Genomic DNA, 23,665 nt, shown 5'->3' on the forward strand with positions numbered 1-23,665 from the left:
TCTTCTTCTTCTTCTTCTTCTTCTTCCTCCTCCTCCTCCTCCTCCTCCTCCTCCTCCTTCTCTTCTTGTTCTTATCATTATCATCATCATCATCATCATCATCATCATTATCTATGGCTTTAACTTTACCAAGAAGAGCACCTTACTGTATGAGGGATGACTCTCCAGATTGCCAGTTCTGTGGTCTTTTGGGAGCCTTGACTTCATCTGAACTGAGTCCTAACTCCACACAAGGTACAAATATTTCCTAGCATGCCTTAGGTTCTCTGCTTGTCCTTGAAGCCCTCAATCTGATTGTTCATGATTTTTATTTATTTATTTATTCTTTTTTTTGTATTTTTAGGGAAGGGTCTACTGGTTGTTCAGGGTCTCATTACTAGACTGGACTCATAGTGATCTGCCTGTTTACAGCCTCCCAAGAGCTGGGATTACAGGCTCGTGCCAGCATGCTCAGTTTCAATTGATGTCTCAGTGTACCCCAGGGGTGGAGCCAGCAAGGCAGGCTGGGGGATCAAACCCCAGGCCCCTGTGCCTGCTTGCAGGTGCTTTAATCCTCTGAGCTATTTGGCTGGCCCTACAATTTTTAAACTTCTAATGTACAGTAGTTAATTTACAGTTTATAATGTTAAAGCTACTTTTCTCCTTTGATCCCATATGCACCTGGGGTAGAGGATGAGGTGTGTGTTGAAAATCATGCTTGAAAAATTAATATTCATTGTTTCTAACTGTAGTAACTGTATACCATTTTGTAAAAAATGCACCTTCATTGAAAACTTTAATTTATATCTCCTGCTATTCTATAGAAAAAAAAATATATATATACTAGTTAAGACAGTTCCTCTGGTGCTCTTCAAAGAGAATAGCTAGTACTTTTAAATTCCATATTAAAGACTATCCAACCTACCTTAAAAACATATCTAAAATAAGTCTGTATTATCCTGAGTTCAGCAGGTTGGGTGTGGCCACCTTAAACTGATCTAATTCTGGCCCAAAGATAAGAAATTATACTTTATGAAGCTCTCGTCACCATATTCAATATACAATTAATGTCATAATCTGGATTTTCTGAAATGTTAAAATCTGACACTAGTGCTTTCAAGAACTTGCTGGCCTTTTTGTCTTCAGAAACATTTGAGACAGTGGAGAGTCCAACTTGTAGGAAAGTATACCCAGTGTTTGTGTTATGATCTCCGAGTGCTGGGTGAGGGACACACGCATCAGAGGCAGAGTGACAGGAAAGGAGAAAGGAGAAAGGAAGCCAAGCCACCCTCAGGCATTTGGAGAGGTCCCTCAGGTCATCAGTCACAGGTGACCTGCACCCCAACTCTGACTGCTTCAGAAGAGTGCTGCAAATACACCTACAGACATACCCCTAGTTCCACTCTGCCAAAGCAATAGTTTATGTCCTTCTGCAATGGCTTTTTTGACACCCAGTTATTGTTTCACTAAATTTCTTTTCTTCAGTGGACTGGGAGTCTCTGTAGGGCTGTACTCTGACCACAGTCATACCTAGCAGTCAACTTTGATGTGTTTTGTAGGTTCAGCTACACCTCCACTGCCTGGAGATTTTATCAGTTGTCCATTCAAAATTTGAGCTTCTCATCCTCCTCCCCCTCCCCCTCCTTGTCTCTCTCCCCATCTCCCTCCTCCTCCTCATTATTCTCATTTTAATTTGGTGGATATTTGGCTCATGGTGAAAATCACAGATCCTTTACAAAATCTGGGCTCTTTAATTTCCCATGCCCCTGCCAAGTTGCTATATTTACAGGTGATACAAAGAAAAATAAACTGACAGGGCACACACCACTTTGAATTTCTTCCAAGTCCTAACGCTTCTCATTCTGAAGGATTTGTTCTGACCATGGTAACACTGACAGCTTTTCTCCAAGAAAAGAATCTAATGAGTATTTAGACCACCCTTATGGGGTGAAAATCAAGAACAGCAAGAAGTTAGGAGAAAGCGCCCTTTATGACAAAGGGATTGCACTTAACAAATGTTGGTACATTTGAGCAGTACAACGGGAAAATTCCAAGTCTACTGAGATTCATTATGAGAGCAGTTTTAGGGTTCACACCATGAGCTAGATATATTTAAAAACTCCAATGATTTTCTATCCACTACTCCAGGAAACTGTTACAGTAGAGAGCAGGTCAGGTTATGAAAAAGTGCCCTTTAAGATGAGCTTTGCATCTAATGCGAAAAATAAGCCACCAATAGCTGACTGTAAAGAAATATGTACTTTTCATATCCAGTAAATTCCTAAGAATTTGGAATATTTATTTTGTCTTGATGGTTTTCTCTAGAGCTGAAGGAACTGAGATAGATACCAGTTGGGAGAACTATGCTTCCAACATTCTCTTCAATTTGCTCCTGTAGCAATTTAGTCAAACAACCTGCTTGGAAATAATCTATGTGTCCAACCTAGGTGGGGAAAAACCTGCCACTTTCTATAATTCACAGAGCAGGCTTTGGCTCCCGCTCTGACAATCCATCTTAAATAGTGGCTGCTGCCCTGCATCCAGCAATTCATATGATCAAGCAATTTAGCACAGAAAGAGAAAGGCCCCACAACTTGGCATCTTCGAGGACATTTATCTGAGGAAACCAAATGGATCCAACTTTTGCCAGAGTTTAATAGCAAAGCTGTCACATTTTACACAAATGAGTACAGAGTCTGTTAGGGAATGGAAAGAGGGCAGAAGGAGGAGGGGAGAGGGAGAGGAGGGACTGCTGACTGGACTGTTTGCAAAGCGGCTGCAGTTTTTAGGGGAGTGGCTGCGCAATGCTCATAGCAGGAGAGATGAAGTAGTTAAAAATTATTACTAGAGAGGGGCAGGGACCTAAGGATGTGGATATATAAGACCGCGCCTCCAGCGCAGAGCAGCCGCTACTGCTGCGCGCTGCAAGAGTGCGGACCGGGGCGCAGGGACTCATCCTGTTAGTACCCAGAGCCGGGGACAGAAGCGAAGGACAACAGGCTGGCCTAAGTTGGGGCTGCTGCTCACCTCTGGAACAGGCACAGGACCCCCTAACTTTAGCTCCCTGTGTCCACACGCACACCCGCGCTGGGCTGTGCGCTCCTAGCCCCTCGCACCCGCGCGGAAAAGCACGCCTGGAGGCAGGTTCCACTCCAAGGCGATGCGCGCCGGAGCCCAGGCAACTGGCCTGGGGTGGAGGGAGTAGGACCCAGCGGGGAGACTGCGGCGGGAGAGTCTCGGGTGAGGGGCCTGGCTGCGAGCGACACCTGCTGCTGCCGCCTCGCCGGGATGCTGCGCGCCCTCTCCCTGCTGCTGGGCGCCGCGCTGCTCTGCGGCCCCGGGGCCTTCTGCCGCCGGGTCGTCAGCGGTAAGTCTGGGGGCGCCGCGCCGAGGGGCGACTCGGGTCTGAGGCTGCGCGACGCTGACGCTGCGGGGCTGCGGGTCCTAGGGTGGAGACTCGGGCGTGGGACTGGGAGGAGGCGCGCAGAAATGGATCTTGCCATTCTTTTCCCTCTCACCCAAAGATAGCGAAAAGTTTAATGATTCCCCAGTGCTTGTTCTTCAGCTACTGAGCAAGCTCCAGCCTGCTCCTACGCTGTACAGCCTTTCCCAGCAGTGAGTCCCACTTTCTTAGTGCGACAGTTGGCCAAGAGGCAGAGCTGGACACCTGGAAAAGGGGTGGGGCAGACGCAACCAGAAACAGAAAACCCGCGGCAGAAATGCCCCCCACCCACCCCCGCTCTGCCTCTTGGCGCTGGCTCTGCTTCCGTCCGCGCAAGGCGTTCACAGGAATGCTTTCTGGGGCTAAACCAGTACACTGCGGGTCGCTCCAGGATGTCTGGCTGCACAGCCTTTGTTCTCGGCAGGTCTGACAAAGATCTGGCAGTTTTTTTGTGCACAGGTTCTATGGGTTCGCACACCTCATTTCAAGTTAGTGACGTCTCAATGAAGTCAGCTGCAGCTGGACCGAGGCGCACCCCTAACAACTGCAGGTTCAAGCATGCATGCGGTGCACAGTTAAATCTCACTCCAGTGCAGCGCAAATGGATTAAAATAAGCAGGCTTCTCAACATTGCCTCCGAGTTTTCATGTTCAACAATAACTTACTGTCAAGCAGTTTATATTGTATCCACTTTCCTTTACTTTTAAGAAGAAAGCGCCTCTTTAAAAGGACGTAGATTTTCAGTGGCCAGGATGAACGTGAGTGGGGTCTTACATGAGGGACCGTAGCTACCCTTATGCGAATATGCTATTATGCTCATTAAAGTGTTACGATAAGCATACTTTGGATGCATATGGGCATGGATTTTAATGGTAGAGATATTTTTACATTAAAAACTACAGAAAGTCCTGTTCAGATTTTGTGCCTTTGCACAACAGGTGTCACTGGATGTAGAGATAAATGACAAATGACAGCAGCTTAATCAGTTGTGAAGCTAGACCTTTAGAAACTGGGGAATTTGACTTAATTGTTGCTGACCTTCCCTTTAGCAGATTCTGGCATTCCACACGATCAGAATACAATTCTTAAATAGTTGCCAGTCATTCCCCTCTTTCAGCTTTTCAGGCTGTACAGAAGCAGTGCTTTAGATCCTTTCTTCTCTGACATAGCTAAGAAAAATGTCAAACTGTAAACCTCTCGGATGAAGTGAAGTATGCATCAGATTGCCTTTGTTTGTTAGTACTATTCATATAAATGAATGAACAGCAGTGGTTATGGTTTGAAGTTAACGTGTCTTCTTAAGCAAATAGAAATGTGTTACTGACTTAATATACTATTGGCTGTTGGTATACTCTTGTTTACATAACTTAAAATTTCAAGATAGAAGAAAGATATCTTCAGCAAAAACAAGTGAAATAGTTGATGAAGAGCTTATTTTGTGTTATCTTAAGACATCAATTACTCCAAACCCTTTGCTAAGTTTTTCTATTAAGAATTTCAATCATCTTGAAGGTGACATCTGGAAAATTTCTTACTAACTGAACATGATCTATTTGATTTAGCATAAATGATGATGTTTACTTGCTATTAAAACAATTACCTAGTTACATTTTTCTTATGAATAATTCAATTGTCATTAGGCATAAAAATCACATTGAAGCTTAACCACTTTTAAATTAATTTGTGACTCATGCTTTGAAGAGTAATTTTTTAAAGTCCACATTTGGGCTGTGATGGGCTGTGCAGACAGCAACCCAAAGTTTACCGCATGGGAACAACGAGTCCTCTAAGTGCTTGTCTTCCTGGAAGATTCAAGTTCTCAGTGGTGCATCAACCTCCTTCTGCCACTAGGGGCTCTCCACCAACTCTCCTTTCAGGTATATGAGAGAAACTGAAGCAGTGTCTTTTTTAATATACTTACAACATATGGTGTAAAGTTTCTATTTATTAAATTTCATAGCAACAATTGATAATTTCTATTTAATATACTCAGGTAACCGCTTCCCCGCCCCTCCCACAATTAGTTGCTCACGAAAAAATTTCCCAATCGAAATCTTTGTATTTTAATACCATAAAATATTTAATAAGATACTTTTTAATGCTTATACATAAAACATTTTAAAAGCTCAGAGCACTGTCTAAAAATGAGGTGAAAATATTGTAGCAAGAAATAGCATTTCGAATAACTTTATCATCGTCTGGCCCATCAGACTTAATAGTATTTAATAGCATGCCTAGCTTAAGATTTAATTTTCTAGCAGAAATAAGGAAGGACTTTTGACACAAATAAGAATAGAACATATAAGCAGAATACCAATAGTGTAATAATATTTATTTATTTATTTATTTTTGGTATCAGGGATCAGACTCAGTGCCTTGATCATGCCAGGTAGGTGCTTAAGCCACTGAGCTGTCTTCCCAGCCTTTGAAATAATATTTAATAAATCTATTACAAATTTCAGAGCTACTTTGAGGAGCTTAAACTTGAACTGATTTCTTGCTACAAACAGAGTAAAGACTATCTGTGGGGGCTAGAATCATTTAATTTTATGAGCTACCATGGGACATATATCTTAGAACAAAGGTAAGAGGATTTACCTATGATGCATAGGTAAATATAAAAAGGAAGAGTTCAAAATTCAAGTCTATTTTAGGAGAATATATCTGAAGGGAAAGTTTTTTTTTTAATCGTAGTATTTTGACGTATAGTATTTTCTTTTCTTTCATCTTTGTATTTAAATTTTTCCTTTTAGTGTGCAGAGATGTGGTCCCCTACTGTATTTATACTATTATTATTATTATTATTATTTTTTTTTTATTTTTTTTATTTTTTGCGGAACCGGGGATTGAACTCAGGCCCTTGCACTTGCCAGGGAAGTGCTTATTCCACTGAGCCGTCTCCCCGGCCCTTGTATTTATACTGAAAAGTGACATGGTGTGTGTTTCATGGCACTTTTGCCTAGAACACTTTAATTATGAGTTTAATCTTACTATAATGCATAAGTTTTATCAAACTTATCAAATTCATGGATGATAAGTATCCTATAGAGTAATATAATGAAATGGTAAGAAAGACACAAGAAAAAACCTACTGAGTGCATCCCAGTCCATGGGACAGTGTCCTGATACATCAAAAGCATAATATATTGACAGTGCAGTTTTCAAAGGTGCAGTTACTCTAAGAATCTCTTGAGTAAGAAGAGAACAAATTAATCCTATGAGTTATCTAATAAATATTCATTTATCATTACCTTTATTCCTTAGTTGTTATTTTTAAGATTTTATTTATGCATCTTTTTCCTGAAAATAGAAAGATCTATACTTCAGTGTTAGAAAAGCAGTATTAGGTAAAAGGTTCCACAGAGGAAAGCCAGTCATTAATAATTTTGCCTTCTCTGTGGGGTATTCTTAAACACGTGGTTGGATATTTACAAGTGTAAGGTAAGTCTGTTTCTTTCAGTGTTTTAGCATATTACTGATGATATAATACTGCCTAATAAATTGAATATAGTTGTGATACACCCGGACAAGTCGAATATATATTGTTTTACTGTGCATTGAGAAAAGTACTCAGTCTTGGCTTGGTTTATTTTATTTGGAAAATAAAAGGCATAGATTGAAAAAATCTAAAGGCATATATATATATATATATATCTCCAAGATAAAAGATATTCTAACATTAACTCTGATCTAAATGTCTAGCACAACACAATCCACACTCTACTTAGAAACAAATCCCGGTGCACACCTTTGCACATATTAGCGCTCAGAAACCAGCGAGTGAGCAGTGTTCATCATGCCTTATATCTGGATGTCCCCTCAAAGCCTCCTGCGCTCATAGGCAGGAGTTTGGAGAGTGCAATTGCACCACCAGGGGGAAATAGCTAAATATGACGTCAAGGGGAGGGGCCTGTACAGAAGGGGCGCGTCAAAGAGGAAGAGAGCTGGAAGGGCGCATCCCTTTCCCAGGAAGCTCCCTCACACCCTGCTTCCGGTCGCCATGATGAAGTGAGAAGCTTTGCTCCTCCCCAGGCTTGTTGCTTTGAAACCAGCGATCTGTGGGCTAAAAGCATGAACTAGAAATAATTCTTTGCTTCTTTAAGTTGAGGGTGTCAAATATTTTGCTTTAGTGATGAGAAAAATGACTGAGAAAATATTATTGATTATATTATAACAATGATAAAAGCATAGTACTTATATTCAACTACTCTTTTGTTCATGCAATATTCCATCATTATATTGTGAGCATAGAAATCAGAGTACATGAATTGCAAGCTCGGCAGTCTTGTTCAAAGCCTGATTGTGACACTTATGAACTGTGTGAACTTAGGCAAATTATTAAACTTATTATTAAATTCCTGTTTTGTCTCTTTTAAAAATGATTTGAGAATATGGGTATTATAAGGCTTCTAGGAAGACTGAAAGTCTTCAAAAGAACGTGTTGCACAGAAGAACATGCTGCACAGAAGAACACGGTAAGAGGACAAGCAAAGAGGACAAGCCCTGTGTTCAGTGAGGCTGCCTGGAAACAAAGGCAACTTTTTCTAGTTGAATAGTTGTCTGAGTTACTTCTTTTATCACTCAGATAAAATACCCAATTCCCAGAAGTTAAGAGAGGAAATGTTTATTTGACTGACAGTTTGTAGAGGCTTCAGTCCATAATCAGCTGAGTCCTGGCAGAGGGGTGACAGTTCATGGCGTTGGGAAGGTAGCAACAGCAAAGTGAGAACACGATAAGACTCTCTTTGTCCCTCATACTGTGTGCAGGCTACCTGCCCTAGGGCGCATGTAACACCCACACCCGTAATCCTAGCCAGAGCTGTCCAAACCAGTCAGTGGACTGATTCACTAATCTCACACATCCTAATGCCAGCATCATACACTCTAAGTTCATCCACCTCAGATAAAGTCCTGGGACCACATTAGGCCTTGGGGTGAATTGTAGCCAAAACTACATTAGTTTACAAAAGGAAACTTGTGACATATCCCACCAAGAGAGGTCATATTTTCCTAATTTACTAAAACACATGGATTCTATTAGAAGTGATGTCCTGTACTCTTAACTAATTGATAGATGTCAGGTCATTCATATTACCTTTATTTCCATAAAACTCATAAGCATATTTTCTTTTTAAAACAAGTTATTATTGCATGTTAATGCTATATGGTGGTGGCTTTTATTCTGGGAATTTGCTACATGCATTTAGTATATTTTTTAGCTATTTCACTCTCCTCACTCTTGTTTCCCTTTTGTCCACCCTCCCACTTATCCCCTTCCCTGACTCTAGAAATACACTTCTTGATTTTCTGTACATTTTTGGAAAGATAACTTAGGCCAGGGCTGGTGAGATGGCTCAGTGGTCTAAAGCACCTACTTGGAACAAGCTTAGCAAAGCACAGGGACCACGGTTCAATCCCCAGCACCACATGCCAGCCAGCCCCGCCCCCTGGTGGGCTGAGCTGGCCACACACACACACACACACACACACACGTAAATAAATAAATAAAATTAAAAAAAAAAAAGATAACTTAGGCCAAGAAAAGCTAGATAATTCTAAATGCCCACATTTGAGACTTCAGAAACTGAAATTCAAATCTAAATAGTTTTGATTGAATATACACGAACTCTTAAATAACCTTATCTCTTGGTTTACCATGAATTATTGTAATTTCTGTTTCAAGAATTAAGCTTTTCTTGAAACAAGAATTTTTCTCAGGAAGCTTGTGGTATTTCTCAGCTGAAGAAGTCCAAAGTGCTGCTAACATTACTATCCAAAAATTCTACAGATTTGATTTTGTCTCTCAGTGTAATAATATAGGTTCTAGCTCTAATGCATTCTGTAAATAAGTGCATTATAAAATATGTATTGCAAAGGTAAAAGTTTATTATAATATTTTTAATTAAAAGAAAAATTTTAAGAAGTTAATATAATATTTACCACTGACAGAATACAAGCTCAGTAGCGTTCCCTTTCCTTAGGCTGAAGTCACTGCCGTGGCTCTCAGAGTTCATTTCACTTTCTATAATGCCATATCAGTGTATTTTCCAATATGAGTTTGAGGAGATTAAGAAGGAATTGTGAAAAAAAAGTATTTGGAGGATAATAGTAAAAGGTGCTAAATTCAATCAGCCTTGTTTGGGGTGAGATTTACCATACAGATAAACTTTTATATAACTTTCTTTTTCAACTAAAAAGATAATAATTGCATAGCAGAAATTTGTAGTATGTACTCATGTTTTTATTGAACAGTATGTTCTAAATTCAATACTCTTGTGATACTCATGGTACTTGACTAGTGTGAGGTATAAGGACAATTTTATCACCTTCATAATTAATTGTTCAATTTTAAACTGTAAGAAAATAAAGGATGTAAGCAGAACAAAACCAAATTATAGGACCTCTTTATGCAAGAAGTGAAGCCAGTTCTCATGACTTCATGAATTTGGCCCTGCTTTAGTCTCATTGCCCAGCCTACCTAAAGCTCTGCCAATATTGAACTGTACAAGAATTTTCTTATTAGTAAAGAAGAGGACATCTATTTATGGAGTCAGTAGTGGAATTTTCACTGTGACAGTGATGGGAATGTTTGTTTTAGTAGTTATTATCAATAGTTATCTTTCAACAATGTGTATACGAAATTATAATAAAAATAAATTTTAAAAATGAAGAACATGTATATATATATATATATATATGCAGCTGCATATATGTGTACACATATGTGTACGAAACTAATAGGTGAATATTCCTTTTCATCACTCTGTAAAGTTCAGTGAAGAAAACTGAAGTGTTTTCATGCTTTCTGGATTTATAATTTATGTAGCTCTAGAGTGCTTCAACAAAAACTGTGCAAATATGTTGTTTCAGGCTTCATTTTTCTCAATATGTTTTTAAAATCCTGAGTGGCATGTCTTTACTCTCTCTTGTAGCTAATCTAATCATCAAATGATATTTTCAAGTATAGATGCAGAGTGGCAGCTATCTACAGTTAGTATAAATGATTCTTCAGTGTCATACAACCACTATATGGATCTCCAAATGCATACCCACCTGTCCGTTACATGTCCATGGAGGTTTTTATTTCAATATAATGTTTAAAAGTAAAAGACTGAGAAATGCTTCATGAGATCTCACAAAATAAGAAAGGAAGCGATCATAATTGTTCTCTGGTATGATTACCCTTCACAGAAATGGAAAGTTACTTCCAGGAGATCTACATTAACAGAACTTTTCTGGGAATTAGGGCAACATTTGTTTCCCAGCTGTCGAAGCTCCGCCACAGAAGCCGCCAAGTGGAATCAGCTGAAATGCAGCGAGAGGTCCAACAGCTTCTACTGCTGTTGATTTTGATGCACAAAGTGAAAATCAGTAGTGAAATAGAACTGTGTCTAAAGAAGTTCATAGCAGCAGCTTTCACTTATTACATATAAGCCATAAAAACTGGATCCTGCCTTGCTAGACCTGGACTGCTAGTGAATTTTCAGTTCAAATATGAAGACACAGCTAATAATCTTCTTTGGAGTATCTGTTCTACTTGACAAAAGACTATTGTGTTCCCTGGAGAGTCTCTTTCCATGTATCCATAGGTCTCCATTTCTCACCCAGGAACTGGGAAATACTCTATTATTCAAATAGTCAAAGACCCACACAGTATTAGTTGTTAATTATTTTCAATATAATCTATCTATCTATCTATATATATATTCTTTTTATTATTTCTATACAAACTAACATAATGGTGTTAGAAATTTCCACATGAGACAACGTTAGATTAGAAATGTTATCTTAATTTTGTAAAGGAGTTAATTTTCATCATCATTTTTGTATCTTCACCATGGATTAATAAGTGTTGTACTGCCTTTTTGATATACCAAAGATGAGTAGTGTCTTTTAGTAGATTAAGTAATACTTAAGCACCTTCTCCATAACTCTGGCTTCTAAAAAATAATTATATTTTTATCATTAAAACATCTGGCTACTCTTGACATATTTCGAAATCGTACACAAAATTGTTGTTGAAAAGCTTAGCATTTCAGAATTACTACAGTCAAATCCAAAGCTAAATGTCCTTTGAATAAAAAGTGCTCTAAGTTGAAAACTCAAGAAAGTATGTTTAGGACATATTGGAGATTTACAACTATGTAATGGCTACTGTAGATGAACATGGAAATGAATCTTGCTTCCTAAAAGTATGAATGAACATATGGCCTCAGTATTACTATTAGAATATTGCTAAGGGGCCAGGGTGATAGCCCAGTTGAATAAGTGCTTGCCTGGCAAGTGCAAGGGCCTAAGTTCAATCCCCAGCTCCACAAAAAGAAAAAAAAAAAAGAATATTGGTAGGAACAACCATCTTAAATAGGGCAACCATCATAAAATCTAATAATATATGAAAAATTTAAAATATTACTTTATTTGAGTCAGTGATTAGGACTTCTACCATCTTGTCTTAGAGTATATTTTTAGTCTAACTTGGACTCCTGAAGTGTCCTTAACTCATTTGTTATGGTCACATGAACATGTTATTTTTTTTTTTTTGTTAACCATTAGTGTGGCCAGTCTATTTATTTGCTTTTATTATTCAGTGAGCTGCATATGGGTTCAGGGGACAGCTAATGAGACAGACGACAACTGGTTGGAGAGCTCACATTGCTATTCTGTGTTCCCAGCTTGTGTCAAGATCTTGAATGGCTATCACTCAAGCACTGTTGTGAAGTTAATGGCCTTCTGCTGATTTCTGCTCCTTCTTGCCTGGAGTGTCTTCATAGGTCACTAATTGCTGATTCTGGGACAGCAAGATGGATGTGCTCATGTGCTAGCTCAGTGTGATATACACTGAGTACAGAGCTTGAATGCTTTATTTTTTAACTAGTATAAAACACCTTCCAACCCTGTATGATTTACTTTTCTTGATTGTCTACCAGTTAGGTAGGAAGGAGAAAAGGCCCTAAAACCTCAGATAACTAGTAAGAAATCAATAAAACTGTATCTTTTTTTCTGAACATAAAGAATGTTGACTTAATTTTATATAAAATGCTTTGCAGTTTGTTTGCCAAATCCAAATTTAAGTCAGGATCAGCGTCAAACTAAGAAAGTGGTGGAGGCTGTGGATAAGTGTTCAGGGTTAACAAATATTAACACAGACAGTTCTGTGGCTGTTTTAAAGTAACAACAGAGTGTCCAAGATGGGCAAAGGAACATAAGTAAAGCAAGACAGCATGACCATTCTGGATATTTCCTTTGTAATAGTATCTTACATGCTTGGTGGTAGAAAACATGTAGATAGATAAAAGCAGTAGAATAATTATAATTTCATTACTGGTAGACTTAGATAAATTCCACCCACTGTAATATTTCCTGTATGATATGGTTTTAGTATGACCAATACTATCATACACATCTGTAATTGTCATTAAGTATTTATGAAAACTCATTCTGTATACTATATAGTGATATGTGAAATTCAGGCTTTTTTGTTTTGTTTTGTTTTTTTAAGAGAGGATTTCTCTATGCAGTTTAAAAAGTAGTTGAACTCACTTTGTAGCCCACGCTGGTCTTTAACTTGCAGAACTCCTCCTGCCTCAATCTCCTGAGTGTTGAGATTACAGGGATGTACAACAATGCCTTGCCTTATGAAATTTAATTTTGAGAGATTTGTTTTAAAACCAAACTCTTTTTGTGTGTGTCTTTTTTATGCATTTACTACAGCGTCTACAGGGTCTAACTCTACAGTTTGGACTTACAGCGATCTTCCTGTTTTCAGTATCCCAAGCACTGGAATTACAGGCATGCGCCACAACACCCAGTCTCAATCACCATCTGAGGGCACCTCAGGGATAGGGTCAGAGATATTGTTCGAATAAAAGTAAATTTGTCATAAAGTTTGAGAAAAACGTGACCACAAGAGTAAACTTAAGCTCATACTGCCATTTTGGCTGATAAAAAGAAATTTATTGAAAGTATGTAATACCAGAATGGGGAGCTAGTTCACTAGAATAAGTGCTTGCATGGCAAGGGCAAGGGCCTGAGTTCAATCCCTTGTTCTACAAAAAAAAAAAAAAAAAAAAAAAATTTTTTTAGACTGGGCATGGTGGCGCTAGTGTGTAATCCCAGCACTTGGGAGGCTGTAAACAGGAGGATCACTATGAGTTCGATCTATGCAGTGAGAACATACAGACCCTGTAGACCTTGTCCTAAATACAAAAAAAAAAAAAAGAAGAAGAATGTAATACTGTCTCAAGAAAATAGATACAAGGATGGATGGGTAAATTGAGTGTTATAACTTACATAAATTATGCAAGTATAAAATAGAAATTACATTTGATCTTTCTTTCAAAATTTGAAAATTTTATATATTTGTTTTCATAGATTATGGATCCTTAATTATTTCTAGTCCTTATTTCTAAAAAATATAGTAAAAAACCATCAAAAGATAATATTAAATTAATTTGGGTTCCAATTAATAATTAATTCACGAAATTCTGAATTAGGGAATTTTTAAAACATAATGTTAATAATTTCAAATTTAAAAAAGAAGTAACTTTAGTCCTATAGTGAACTCTTCAGGTAGAACTAAAAAATACATTGTTACTGATTGCTTAGCATATAACCTGATCCTCTGCAACTGACAAGTAATTTGCTCTAGAGTCTGCTAAATATTTGTTGTTTATCACCTTTGAGCTAATATATATTTTTTCAAATGTTGCTTATTGGTACAGGGTCTCGCTACACAGCTCGGACTTGCATGTTCTTCCTGTCTCAGGTTCCCCAGCACTGGGCTTACAAGAGTGCACCATTATACCTGATTTCAGTGGCTGGCATAACTTTGAAGTTTTGGCTTATTTTTCTATATGTACCAGCAACTCCTTCAGCTACTTTCACTTGTTGTTATAATGGAGTTATAAAAAAATCTAAGCCAGAGGTATTTTTGCTCCCTTAACAATCATTTCCTTGAAGTACTATGTTTAAAATTCTATGAAATTTACAAAAAGGCCAGCTAACTGTCCCAAGGTAGAAGTCATGAGCTTGAAAATAAAATGTACAAAGTGATCCAATCAGAAAAGTATTGTCAGTAGTGTGTTTTATTTTTAACTTGTTATTTAATTTTAATTATTTAATTATTATTATTATTGGATCATGATTATAGTTCAGGTAATCAATATATGCCATTTTTTTTTCTTTTCAGGACAAAAGGTGTGTTTTGCTGATGCAAAGCACCCCTGCTACAAGATGGCCTACTTCCACGAGCTGTCCAGCCGAGTGAGCTTTCAGGAGGCTCGCCTGGCTTGTGAGATTGAGGGAGGCGTCCTCCTCAGTCTTGAGAATGAAGCAGAGCAGAAGTTAATAGAGAGCATGTTGAAAAACCTGACAAAGCCTGGAACAGGGATTTCTGATGGTGACTTCTGGATAGGGCTGTGGAGAAATGGAGATGGTCAGGCCTCTGGCGCCTGCCCCGATCTCTACCAGTGGTCTGACGGAAGTAGCTCCCAGTACCGGTGAGTATGGATCCCGTGGACCTCAGGGGTAAGGGAAGGTTCTATGACCTGCAGAGGGCGCCAGATGGGCCCTGCCGAGGCAGTCAGAAGACAATTATAAGGGCTCCCATTGCTCTTTGCTCGCAGGAACTGGTACACTGATGAGCCTTCCTGTGGAAGCGAAAAGTGTGTTGTGATGTATCATCAACCAACTGCCAATCCCGGTCTCGGCGGTCCCTACCTTTACCAGTGGAATGACGACAGATGCAACATGAAGCACAATTATATCTGCAAGTATGAACCAGGTAAGTAATAGAGTCAGCAAGACTGATTTTATGGATTTGCTTCTATTAGGCTTTTTTCTTTTCTTTTCTTTTTTCTTTCTTTTTTTTTTTTTTTTTTGAATGTATTTGGGACAGGCTCTCACTACAACTGTTTTCAGCCTCCCCAACGTTGGGATTACAGAAGAGCACCACCACCCTCGGGGTGGGTCGCCAGCTCAGTGTGCCTGGGGGTGGAGCCAGCTTGATGTGTGGTGCTTTGGATCGAACCCTGGTCCCTACACTTGCCAAAGCAGGTACTTAGTCGGCTGAGCTATCTCGCCAGCCCTCTAAATTAGGCTTTAAATTATAAGACCTTTGGCTCAGTTTCTGGTAGGAAATATGGGATTATCTTTCAGCTTGTCCTATCACTCAGTGAGTGGAGCTCTTTGTACAGTGCTGAGTGAACTGCCAAAGGAGCTAAGGAGTATTAAAAACATATGAAGAGGTGTCTTTAAGAAAAAAGAAATCGTAATTAGATTTTATGAACAATAAATATCTATTGTAAAATATTGTCAACATGTAATATAATCTGTGGAAAGTGGCTGTGTCATCAAAGCACCTATAGGCTTACATATGGGAGCAGGAGTTCTTTTAGACTTTTTGGTGAAATTTCAGGGTACAAACCAACTTTCTTCCAGCACATCAGCACATGCAGGAGCATAAGACTTGGCACAAGGTCTTCCATAGAAATCCAGTTAATCGTAGCACATGGAACCATAGTGAAAAACAGTAGGGGCATTTGACATGGTCTCTCTCTGGTTCTCATTCTTTGAAATATGTCTTCCTAGTTACCTTTTTTTAAAAAAATACTAATTACTTACCATTGCCATATGCAGCAAATGGACAGATTCCACTGACTTGAGCTATTGTAGTGTGGTTTTCTGCTGAAAAGAAATTTGAATTACTTGAAATAGGACACCTCAAATGAATTGGCATTGGACTAAAAAAGGACGGATCAAGACTATATAAACTCATAATTTTTACATAGTGTGAGAAAGTCAAGTTAGACTTCAATTTTTTCATTCTCCTCAGTGTTTGAAAGTGTCATTTTAACTCTTCTGAAGGGCTGTCTACTTGCCTGGTGATGTATCTTCACAGAAGGCAATTATAATCAAGAACTGCTGCCTCCATTATTCTCTTGAAATTACCTGATTCCTTTTCTCATAAGACCATAAACACAAGGGATTACTTGGATTAGATTTACCCTTTTCTTATGTTTATCCTGCTCTTCAGTGTATTAGCCAAATTTTTCATCTGTAGTGAGTTTATACTTTAATCCCATTGGTGGCTAAATCCATGGTAACCCTTCCAGAGTCCTTTGCAAAGCTAAGTCTCTAATGCACTTGTGTTCTTTGTCTTTATTTTTCCCTTGGAAAAAATATAAACTTGAGATTGTCAGATATTGTAAGTTTGCTTAAAACTATTGAAGAAAATAAAGAACATATTATAGAATATGCCTTTTTAATTAGTGTATATTAGTTATACAGAACAACTCTTAATGTTGGAAGATTTCTAAATGTACATAGCATACCTTAATCATTTCCATCCTTTTTTATTCCCCCTTATCAGTCCCTACCTCCTACTTTTGATTCCTCTTGTCTTCTGTTGTAAAGTCATCTAAATACAGCACTTTCCTATCCTTTCTTTTGAGTTATTATACCAATAACTCAAAACTTTTGAAACTTTATTTTATTTTTTTATGTGCATTAAATTTCCATCATTTTAAAGACACTGTCAACCTTACAGTATACATTTTTGCTTAATTTGTTAGTAGTCTAGGTTTGTATTGCCTATGTAAAAATATTTAAAATAAAATTATTGTTGTTTATCTTTTACATTCTCCCCAGATCTTCAGGTAATCAGCATTTATTAAAATATTATGAGCTCCTCCTACTTTCTCTTCCAGGAGATTTAGTGTTTCTGTTTTAATGTTTAGATCTTTAATCCATTTTGACTTTAGCTTAGTTCATGGTAATAGACCTGTGTCAAGTTTTAGTTTTCAGCGCATAGAGAGCCAGTTTTTCCAGCATCATTTGTTAAAGAGGCTATCTTTCTTCCAGTAAGTATGTTTGGCTCCTTTGTTGAAGATCAGGTGACTGAGTGTGTTCATAGCAGCCTCTGCATCTTCTAATTTATTCCATTGATCCTCAGGTCTATTTCATTGCCAATACCATGCTGATATTATCACAGTAGCTTTGTAGTATAATTTCAAGTAAGGAATTGTAATGCCTCCTGCTTTGTCTTTCTTGGCCAGGATTGCCTTTGGTATTCTAGGTCTTTTCTGGTTCCAAATAAATTTTAGGAATGATTTCTCTAGGTCTGGGAGGTATTTTGGTGGTAGTTCGATAAAGATTGCATTAAATCTGTACAACAATTTTGGGAATATGGCCATCTTCATGATGTTGGTTCCTCCTATCCGGGAGCATGGAATATCTTTCCATTTTCTGAAATCCTCTGTGATCTCTATTTTCAGAGCACTGTAATTTTCCATGAAAAGACCTTTGACTTCTTTAGTTAAGTGAATTCCAAGGTATTTCATTTTCTATGGTGCTATTATAAAAGGTATTGTTTCTCTAATATCCTTCTCAGTGTGTTTGTTATCTGTGTAGAGGAATGCTATTGATTTTGAGTATTGACTTTGGACAGTGAGGAGAGGGCAAGGAGAAAAGCTGGGAAACAGGACATGGACAAAGCCATATATTTATACACACAAGATGGGCAAGTCAATGATCCTGAGAAACATTAGTAGATTTTTGAAACTAGCAGTTAATTGGTAGGATTCTCACCCTGACTAACTGTACATGCTGATACCTGTGAACCAAGCAACTGCACTGAAGATAGCAATGTGCAATTGGAATACCTGTCATTCTGGTCTTCTAAATATGTACATCTTGTCATGACATACCAATTATTACTACACTGTCTCACAAGTAAAATTTTACTACAATTCTGTATATGGTTGGATTTCTAAATTTCTGTGTATATATACTCTTGTTTCTCTTCAGATCATATAAATCTTTCACCTTTTACTAAATTTCTGTGTAAAAATATGTAATTGTTTATCCATATCATTTAAATATTTTTCATTTTTAAAATTTTTATCTCCATATTCTGTAGGGACTTAATGTTTACCATATCAATACTTGATGGAAAATACATGTTATGCCTAAGATGTTTGATATTCAGACAGATAGTGAAGTTAAACCCAATTGCATAAGATGTAGGGTAATAATAAGCTTCTCTTCTGGAGGGTTAACAACCTAAATTTGCAGACTAAAATTTAGAGAAAAGAAGGGCTTCAAGGACAGTCAACATTTTGGACCATAGCCTTTCAAAGTCAGTGAAGACTCAAGATATAGAAGAACCTATACTGTAATATCATGTAACTCAGTTATGTCCCAAATTTTCTGACCATGGAGATTATGGGGCCACAGAGCAATGTGATCAGTAATCTAGAGTGTGCCTGGGGAGAGTCACATGGAGAGAAAACATTCTCTCAGGCTTTCCCAGAGAGCAAGTTGGTCAAGCAATAGCCATGATTCATCCACATGGCTGACACTGACAGAGGATCTGCAAACTGTGGTACAGGGTTACAGGATAAATCCTGAAGGAACTTGACTGATGTTATCAGATATAAAAAAGTTACATTTCTTGTGATGCAGGTCTTGCTTTATCTTGGTCTTAACCATCCAGCTGAAAAGTATAAAAATGAGGTATATAAGGTAAAGCCGTATCAATATGCCGAGCTGTGAAAGGCTCAAGTCAACAACCTCTGTGGATAATACACTGCTATTGTGGACCGCCATACCACTGCTATACAAAGGCATTTTCATGACAACACTTCTGAATCTAATTTTGGAATTAAAGTTATCTTATGCACTCATTTTAGATATTCAAAATCACATGTATGGCACTCAGTTTCTAAATTTTATTTAATTACCAAACATTTTAAAGTTTATTGAAATTATAAAAATGTGCAACTTTATGTTGATAAATCATTTATTTTGTATTTTTTGTTCTGTAAGTATCAGTTCAGCAATAATAGACATAGTTTGGCTAAGTTCTATTGAAGAAGAATTATAGACTAGGACTACATTTTAAACCTGAAGGAGGATGTAAGAGTGTAAGACTTAAATAATGACCAATATAGCAAGTGTTACTACAGAATAATGTCTGGTTCAATTTATAATGACCAAAAAATTGGAAGACTAGTAAATATTACTTTTTTTTTTTTTTTTGTATTTAGTACAAGGTCTACAAGGTCTACAGGGCCTCGCTACTACATCGGACTCATAGTGATCCTCCTGTGTACAGCCTCCCACGCGCTGGGATTACAGGCACGTGCCACCACACCCAGTCTCAATTGCCCTCTCAGCTTGCCCTAGGGGCGGGGCTGGCACAGTAGGCTAGGGGCTGGAACTCCTGGCTCCTGCATCTGCCTAAGCAGGCACTTTAATCTGCTGAGCTGTTTGGCCAGCCACAAGAATAGTAAACATTACAATAATGTTTTTATATTCTAAAGTCTACATAAGATATTGCATGTTATGTTTTTCTTCATCAACTGATGAAGGCAAGGGAAGAATTAGTTTTTTGGAACAAATTAAAATTTTAGTTTTTTTCTTACTAATGCTATTTGCTTTCATTAAGTTATTGAGTTAAATATAGTTCCTCCTTAGAAAAAATATATGAGATAGAAAGTAACAGATCATACTAAGAAATTTAAACTTATAAAAGTGTTTGGGCTGGGGAGATAGCTCAGTGGTCTCAGCGCCTCCTGGCCCGTGCAGTGCAAGGACCCAGATTCAATCCCTGCTAGCGCATGCTGTGCCAGAATGCCATGCCTGCCACTGAAGCCAGACATGGTGGCACATGCCTGTAATTACAGCATGGGTGAGGCTAAGACAGAAGGATCACTACAAACCCAAGCTGCATAGCAAGACCCTGTATCAAATAAATAAATAAATAAATAAATAAATAAATAAAACAAGTGTTTGGCAATTAAAGTTATTTAATCACATAAAGCCAGAAGGAAAAAAAAACTTAAAATACTAAATTTCTGATTATTACTTAAAGAAGTACACATTATTGGGAAGCAGATCTCAAAGTGGTGAACATGAAGTAGGATAGAAATGTACTCTAGAATGTTGTTACTTGAATGCTGCATCATCAGTTCCAAATGCCACCCATGCGTGGTCATCTGCCAGTTATCAGGCAAAGGGGAAACACAAATATTACATGGATGCTGGCAGATAAATGATCTTTCCTTGTCTTTGAATTGCACTTAATATCTCTCTTATGGTCATGAATTTCTGCTAATCTCTGCATTCTTCTTGAGTGCTTTGTCATCATTGTCTGAAGCAGGCTGTCATTCCCATAGGACCTGCTGCAGTTCTGTGCTGATAGGGGATTTATCATTTGACTTGTATTCAAACGTAATTAAATTGACTTTATAGTTAGTTTTATGTATATTTAAATTCCTAATATGTTTTAATTGTAAGTTGTTCAGAAATTAAAATAAAGATGTTTTTGCTGTTGATGGTAAACTTTTTTTTTATCTGTTTTCAGTTCATATTGTATAATCTTTATTTATGACTATTGCACAAATTATTACAGAGATTAGTCCAACAGACCCTGTGGAGAAGCCATATCTAACAAATCAGCCAGGAGACAACCATGAAAAGGTGGCTGTTACTGAAGCAGGTAATTCGTTCATGAGTCTTTATAAACTACAGAACCATGTTTTCCAACATGGCTTCACATGGGTCCTAGCGAACTATTGTTTTGTTTCGTGAGGAAGTGGTGCATTAAGTACAGGCAGTGCTGATGGGCCTGGTGATGCATGCTTGTAGGACTGAGGCTGAAGGTTGCTGAAAGTTCAAGACCAACCTGGGCTACACTGAGTTCAAGGCCAACCTGAACTGTATGACTAGAGCCTGTCTTAACCACCCCACTCTCCACAAAAGGCCAATGGAAATTTATTTTTGGGCTAGGTTAAAATGATTTTTTCTTCTTTTGAATAGAAGAATTGGTTTTGCTTTATCAGATTTTTCACTTCCAACAGATGTATCTGGTAGCAAACTAAATGATCTACACTGAAATCTAGGCCTACAAAAAGAATCCTCAACATGTAGGTGTTATTATGTTAATTGATGTGTTCAGTGGCCTGCAAACAGTTATGTGCTGTAAGTGCCTAGGGACTGGCTAGAGTGGAGGCAAGGCGAAAAACAAAAGCCTTTGTCTACTTCCATGATTTAAATACTTCTACTTGCTCAATTTCAGGTTAGGGACTACTCTCAGTGTCTGGTAAAGCCTTGTTAGCCTGACCCAATGCCATTTGGACAGAAAGTTTTTTGTTTTTTCTTGGCTGTGTGTGTGTGTGTGTGTGTGTGTGTGTGTGTGTGTGTATAGATTAAACCAAACATCCAAAGTTTCAGAACCTCTGCAAGTGATGCAAAATCCATAAAAAGGAAAACACTTTTCCTTTCTCACTATGGAGCAGGGATAGTTAATGGTTGTTTTTTTTTTTTTTTTTTTTTTTTTTTTTATCTTAATCCTTATCCCAACTCAAACACAATGCTAATTTAAAAAGGAACTATTTCATGCACTCTTCAAATATTTGAATGCAGCTGCTGGAAGCTAAAAAAGATGGTGAAAGCATTGAACATTACCACCAAATTAGCCCATTACTAGACTTCATTGTCTTCCCTAACAAAGGAAGTGACGTACCATTAAGATAATAGCCTGATTCATGTCTGTTCCATTTTGACTGAAGTAACTTAGATTGATTCTAATGAAGATTTGTGTTTGCAAGATAAATGTATAGTTTGCCATTTGACATTCCTCAAATAGACATAATCTGTTTTAAGTGGGTTTCACTTCTCAGGCTCCTGATTTTAAAATCATTCCGAGTATTTTGACTTACTTGCAAATATAAGTAATAATACTTATTTCAATATCAATATCAATATTTTCCATCTTATGACAATGAAGACATGTTTAATAAAGTCATTTCATGCTGTACACAAATTGTATAGTTTAGGTTATTTTTTCTTAACTTTAGAAGAATATCTAACATTCTCAAGTGTAACAAAATAGGATTAAAAGCAATTCTTTTTAGTTAATTAAAATCATGTCTTTATGCCTCTGGAGCCATGTGTCTCTGAGTTATGACTGTACCATCAGTAAATATTTACATTTTTTCATTTAATACCAGAGATTTGAAAAACATCATAACACTGAACATATTGGCTTAGGCTAATTATTTATCTAGTAAGTCAACAATTTTAAAAACCTCAAAAACTAATGTTTATTTATCTAAGTAACTGTTTGGAAGAATTAATGAATTAAAATAGCTAAGATTATTAATATATTAAGAAAACTAGCCTCTGTCTGAATTGCAGAGTTAACTAGTTTTAAAAGTCTAGATATTGAAATGGAACATGAAAACTAGTACAGCACAATTTTGTTTTTATTTCATATCAAAATGTGGATATACTATTCCATTGGATTTCCATTGCTTTAGAGTGAGTCTTGATTGGAATCTATTCATTGGCAATAATTTTATCTTAACCTTAATTTGGGGAAAAATTCCTATGTCGCTTTGGTGTTCTTGTGAACTATATTTGTGCACTAAAATGGTTTTATTTTTGTAGGCATAATTCCTAATCTAATCTATGTTATTATACCAACAATACCACTACTCTTACTGATATTGGTTGCTTTTGGAACTTGCTGTTTCCAGATGCTTCATCGAAGGTAAATAATTTATTTATATAGTGATAATTGATAAAGCTTACATAGGCTTTCAGAATATTTGCAAAAATATCACTTTAATTACATTTGTTATTCTGCTCTGCAAAAATACCGATGTTTACAGAAGCAAGAACAAATCCAGTTTTTAGTTGGTTTGTTTGGTGGAACTGGGGATTGAACTCAGGCCCTTGCACTTGTCAGGCAAGCGCTTATTCCACTGAGCTATCTCCCTAGCCCAAATCCAGTTTTATGGGCACACTTTAATTAAGAAAGTCATATGGTGTATCCTTTAGTACTCTGAAACCTTTTTGTTTCTGTTCTTAGTTGGGAAAATCATAGCTTCAATGTCCCTGCCCTGACTCTTATAACCAGTGTGTTAGTGGTCTGAAGTGGGAATTCTGGTGCACTTGTGACAGGTGCATTAGTTGTACTGTTTCTTGTTTATTGAATACGAAGATTAATAATTATCTTTTTACTCTGGATATCAAGATTCATAGAAAACTTGAATTTTGTATCTTCACTTTGTAGTACTTTCCAGAATTCAAGTCATCAGGTTCTTTTGGATTTTAAAGGGATCATTAAGAATAAGAAATAAAGTCTAGGGGCTGGAGAGATGGCTCAGTGGTCTAAAGCACCTACTTGGAACAAGCTTATCAAAGCATCAGGGACTGCGGTTCAATCCCCCAGCACCA

At 37.5% G+C, this 23,665-nt stretch overlaps 1 protein-coding gene across 1 annotated transcript in view; it reads left to right on the forward strand.

The window, feature by feature from the left end:
- The first annotated feature begins 2,930 nt into the window (after positions 1-2,930).
- Positions 2,931-23,665, forward strand: part of Chodl (chondrolectin) — a 25,145-nt gene continuing 4,410 nt past the window's right edge. Inside the window, exons 1-5 of the mRNA XM_004639090.3 lie at positions 2,931-3,346; positions 14,610-14,919; positions 15,046-15,203; positions 20,835-20,921; positions 22,874-22,976. Of these exons, the coding sequence (XP_004639147.1) occupies positions 3,268-3,346; positions 14,610-14,919; positions 15,046-15,203; positions 20,835-20,921; positions 22,874-22,976 (737 nt within the window). The 5' untranslated portion in view covers positions 2,931-3,267. The remainder of the gene's footprint in view (positions 3,347-14,609; positions 14,920-15,045; positions 15,204-20,834; positions 20,922-22,873; positions 22,977-23,665) is intronic.

The sequence above is a fragment of the Octodon degus genome, unplaced genomic scaffold, assembly GCF_000260255.1.
Source record: "Octodon degus isolate 3935 unplaced genomic scaffold, OctDeg1.0 scaffold00106, whole genome shotgun sequence".
In the NCBI taxonomy this organism is placed as follows: domain Eukaryota; kingdom Metazoa; phylum Chordata; class Mammalia; order Rodentia; family Octodontidae; genus Octodon; species Octodon degus.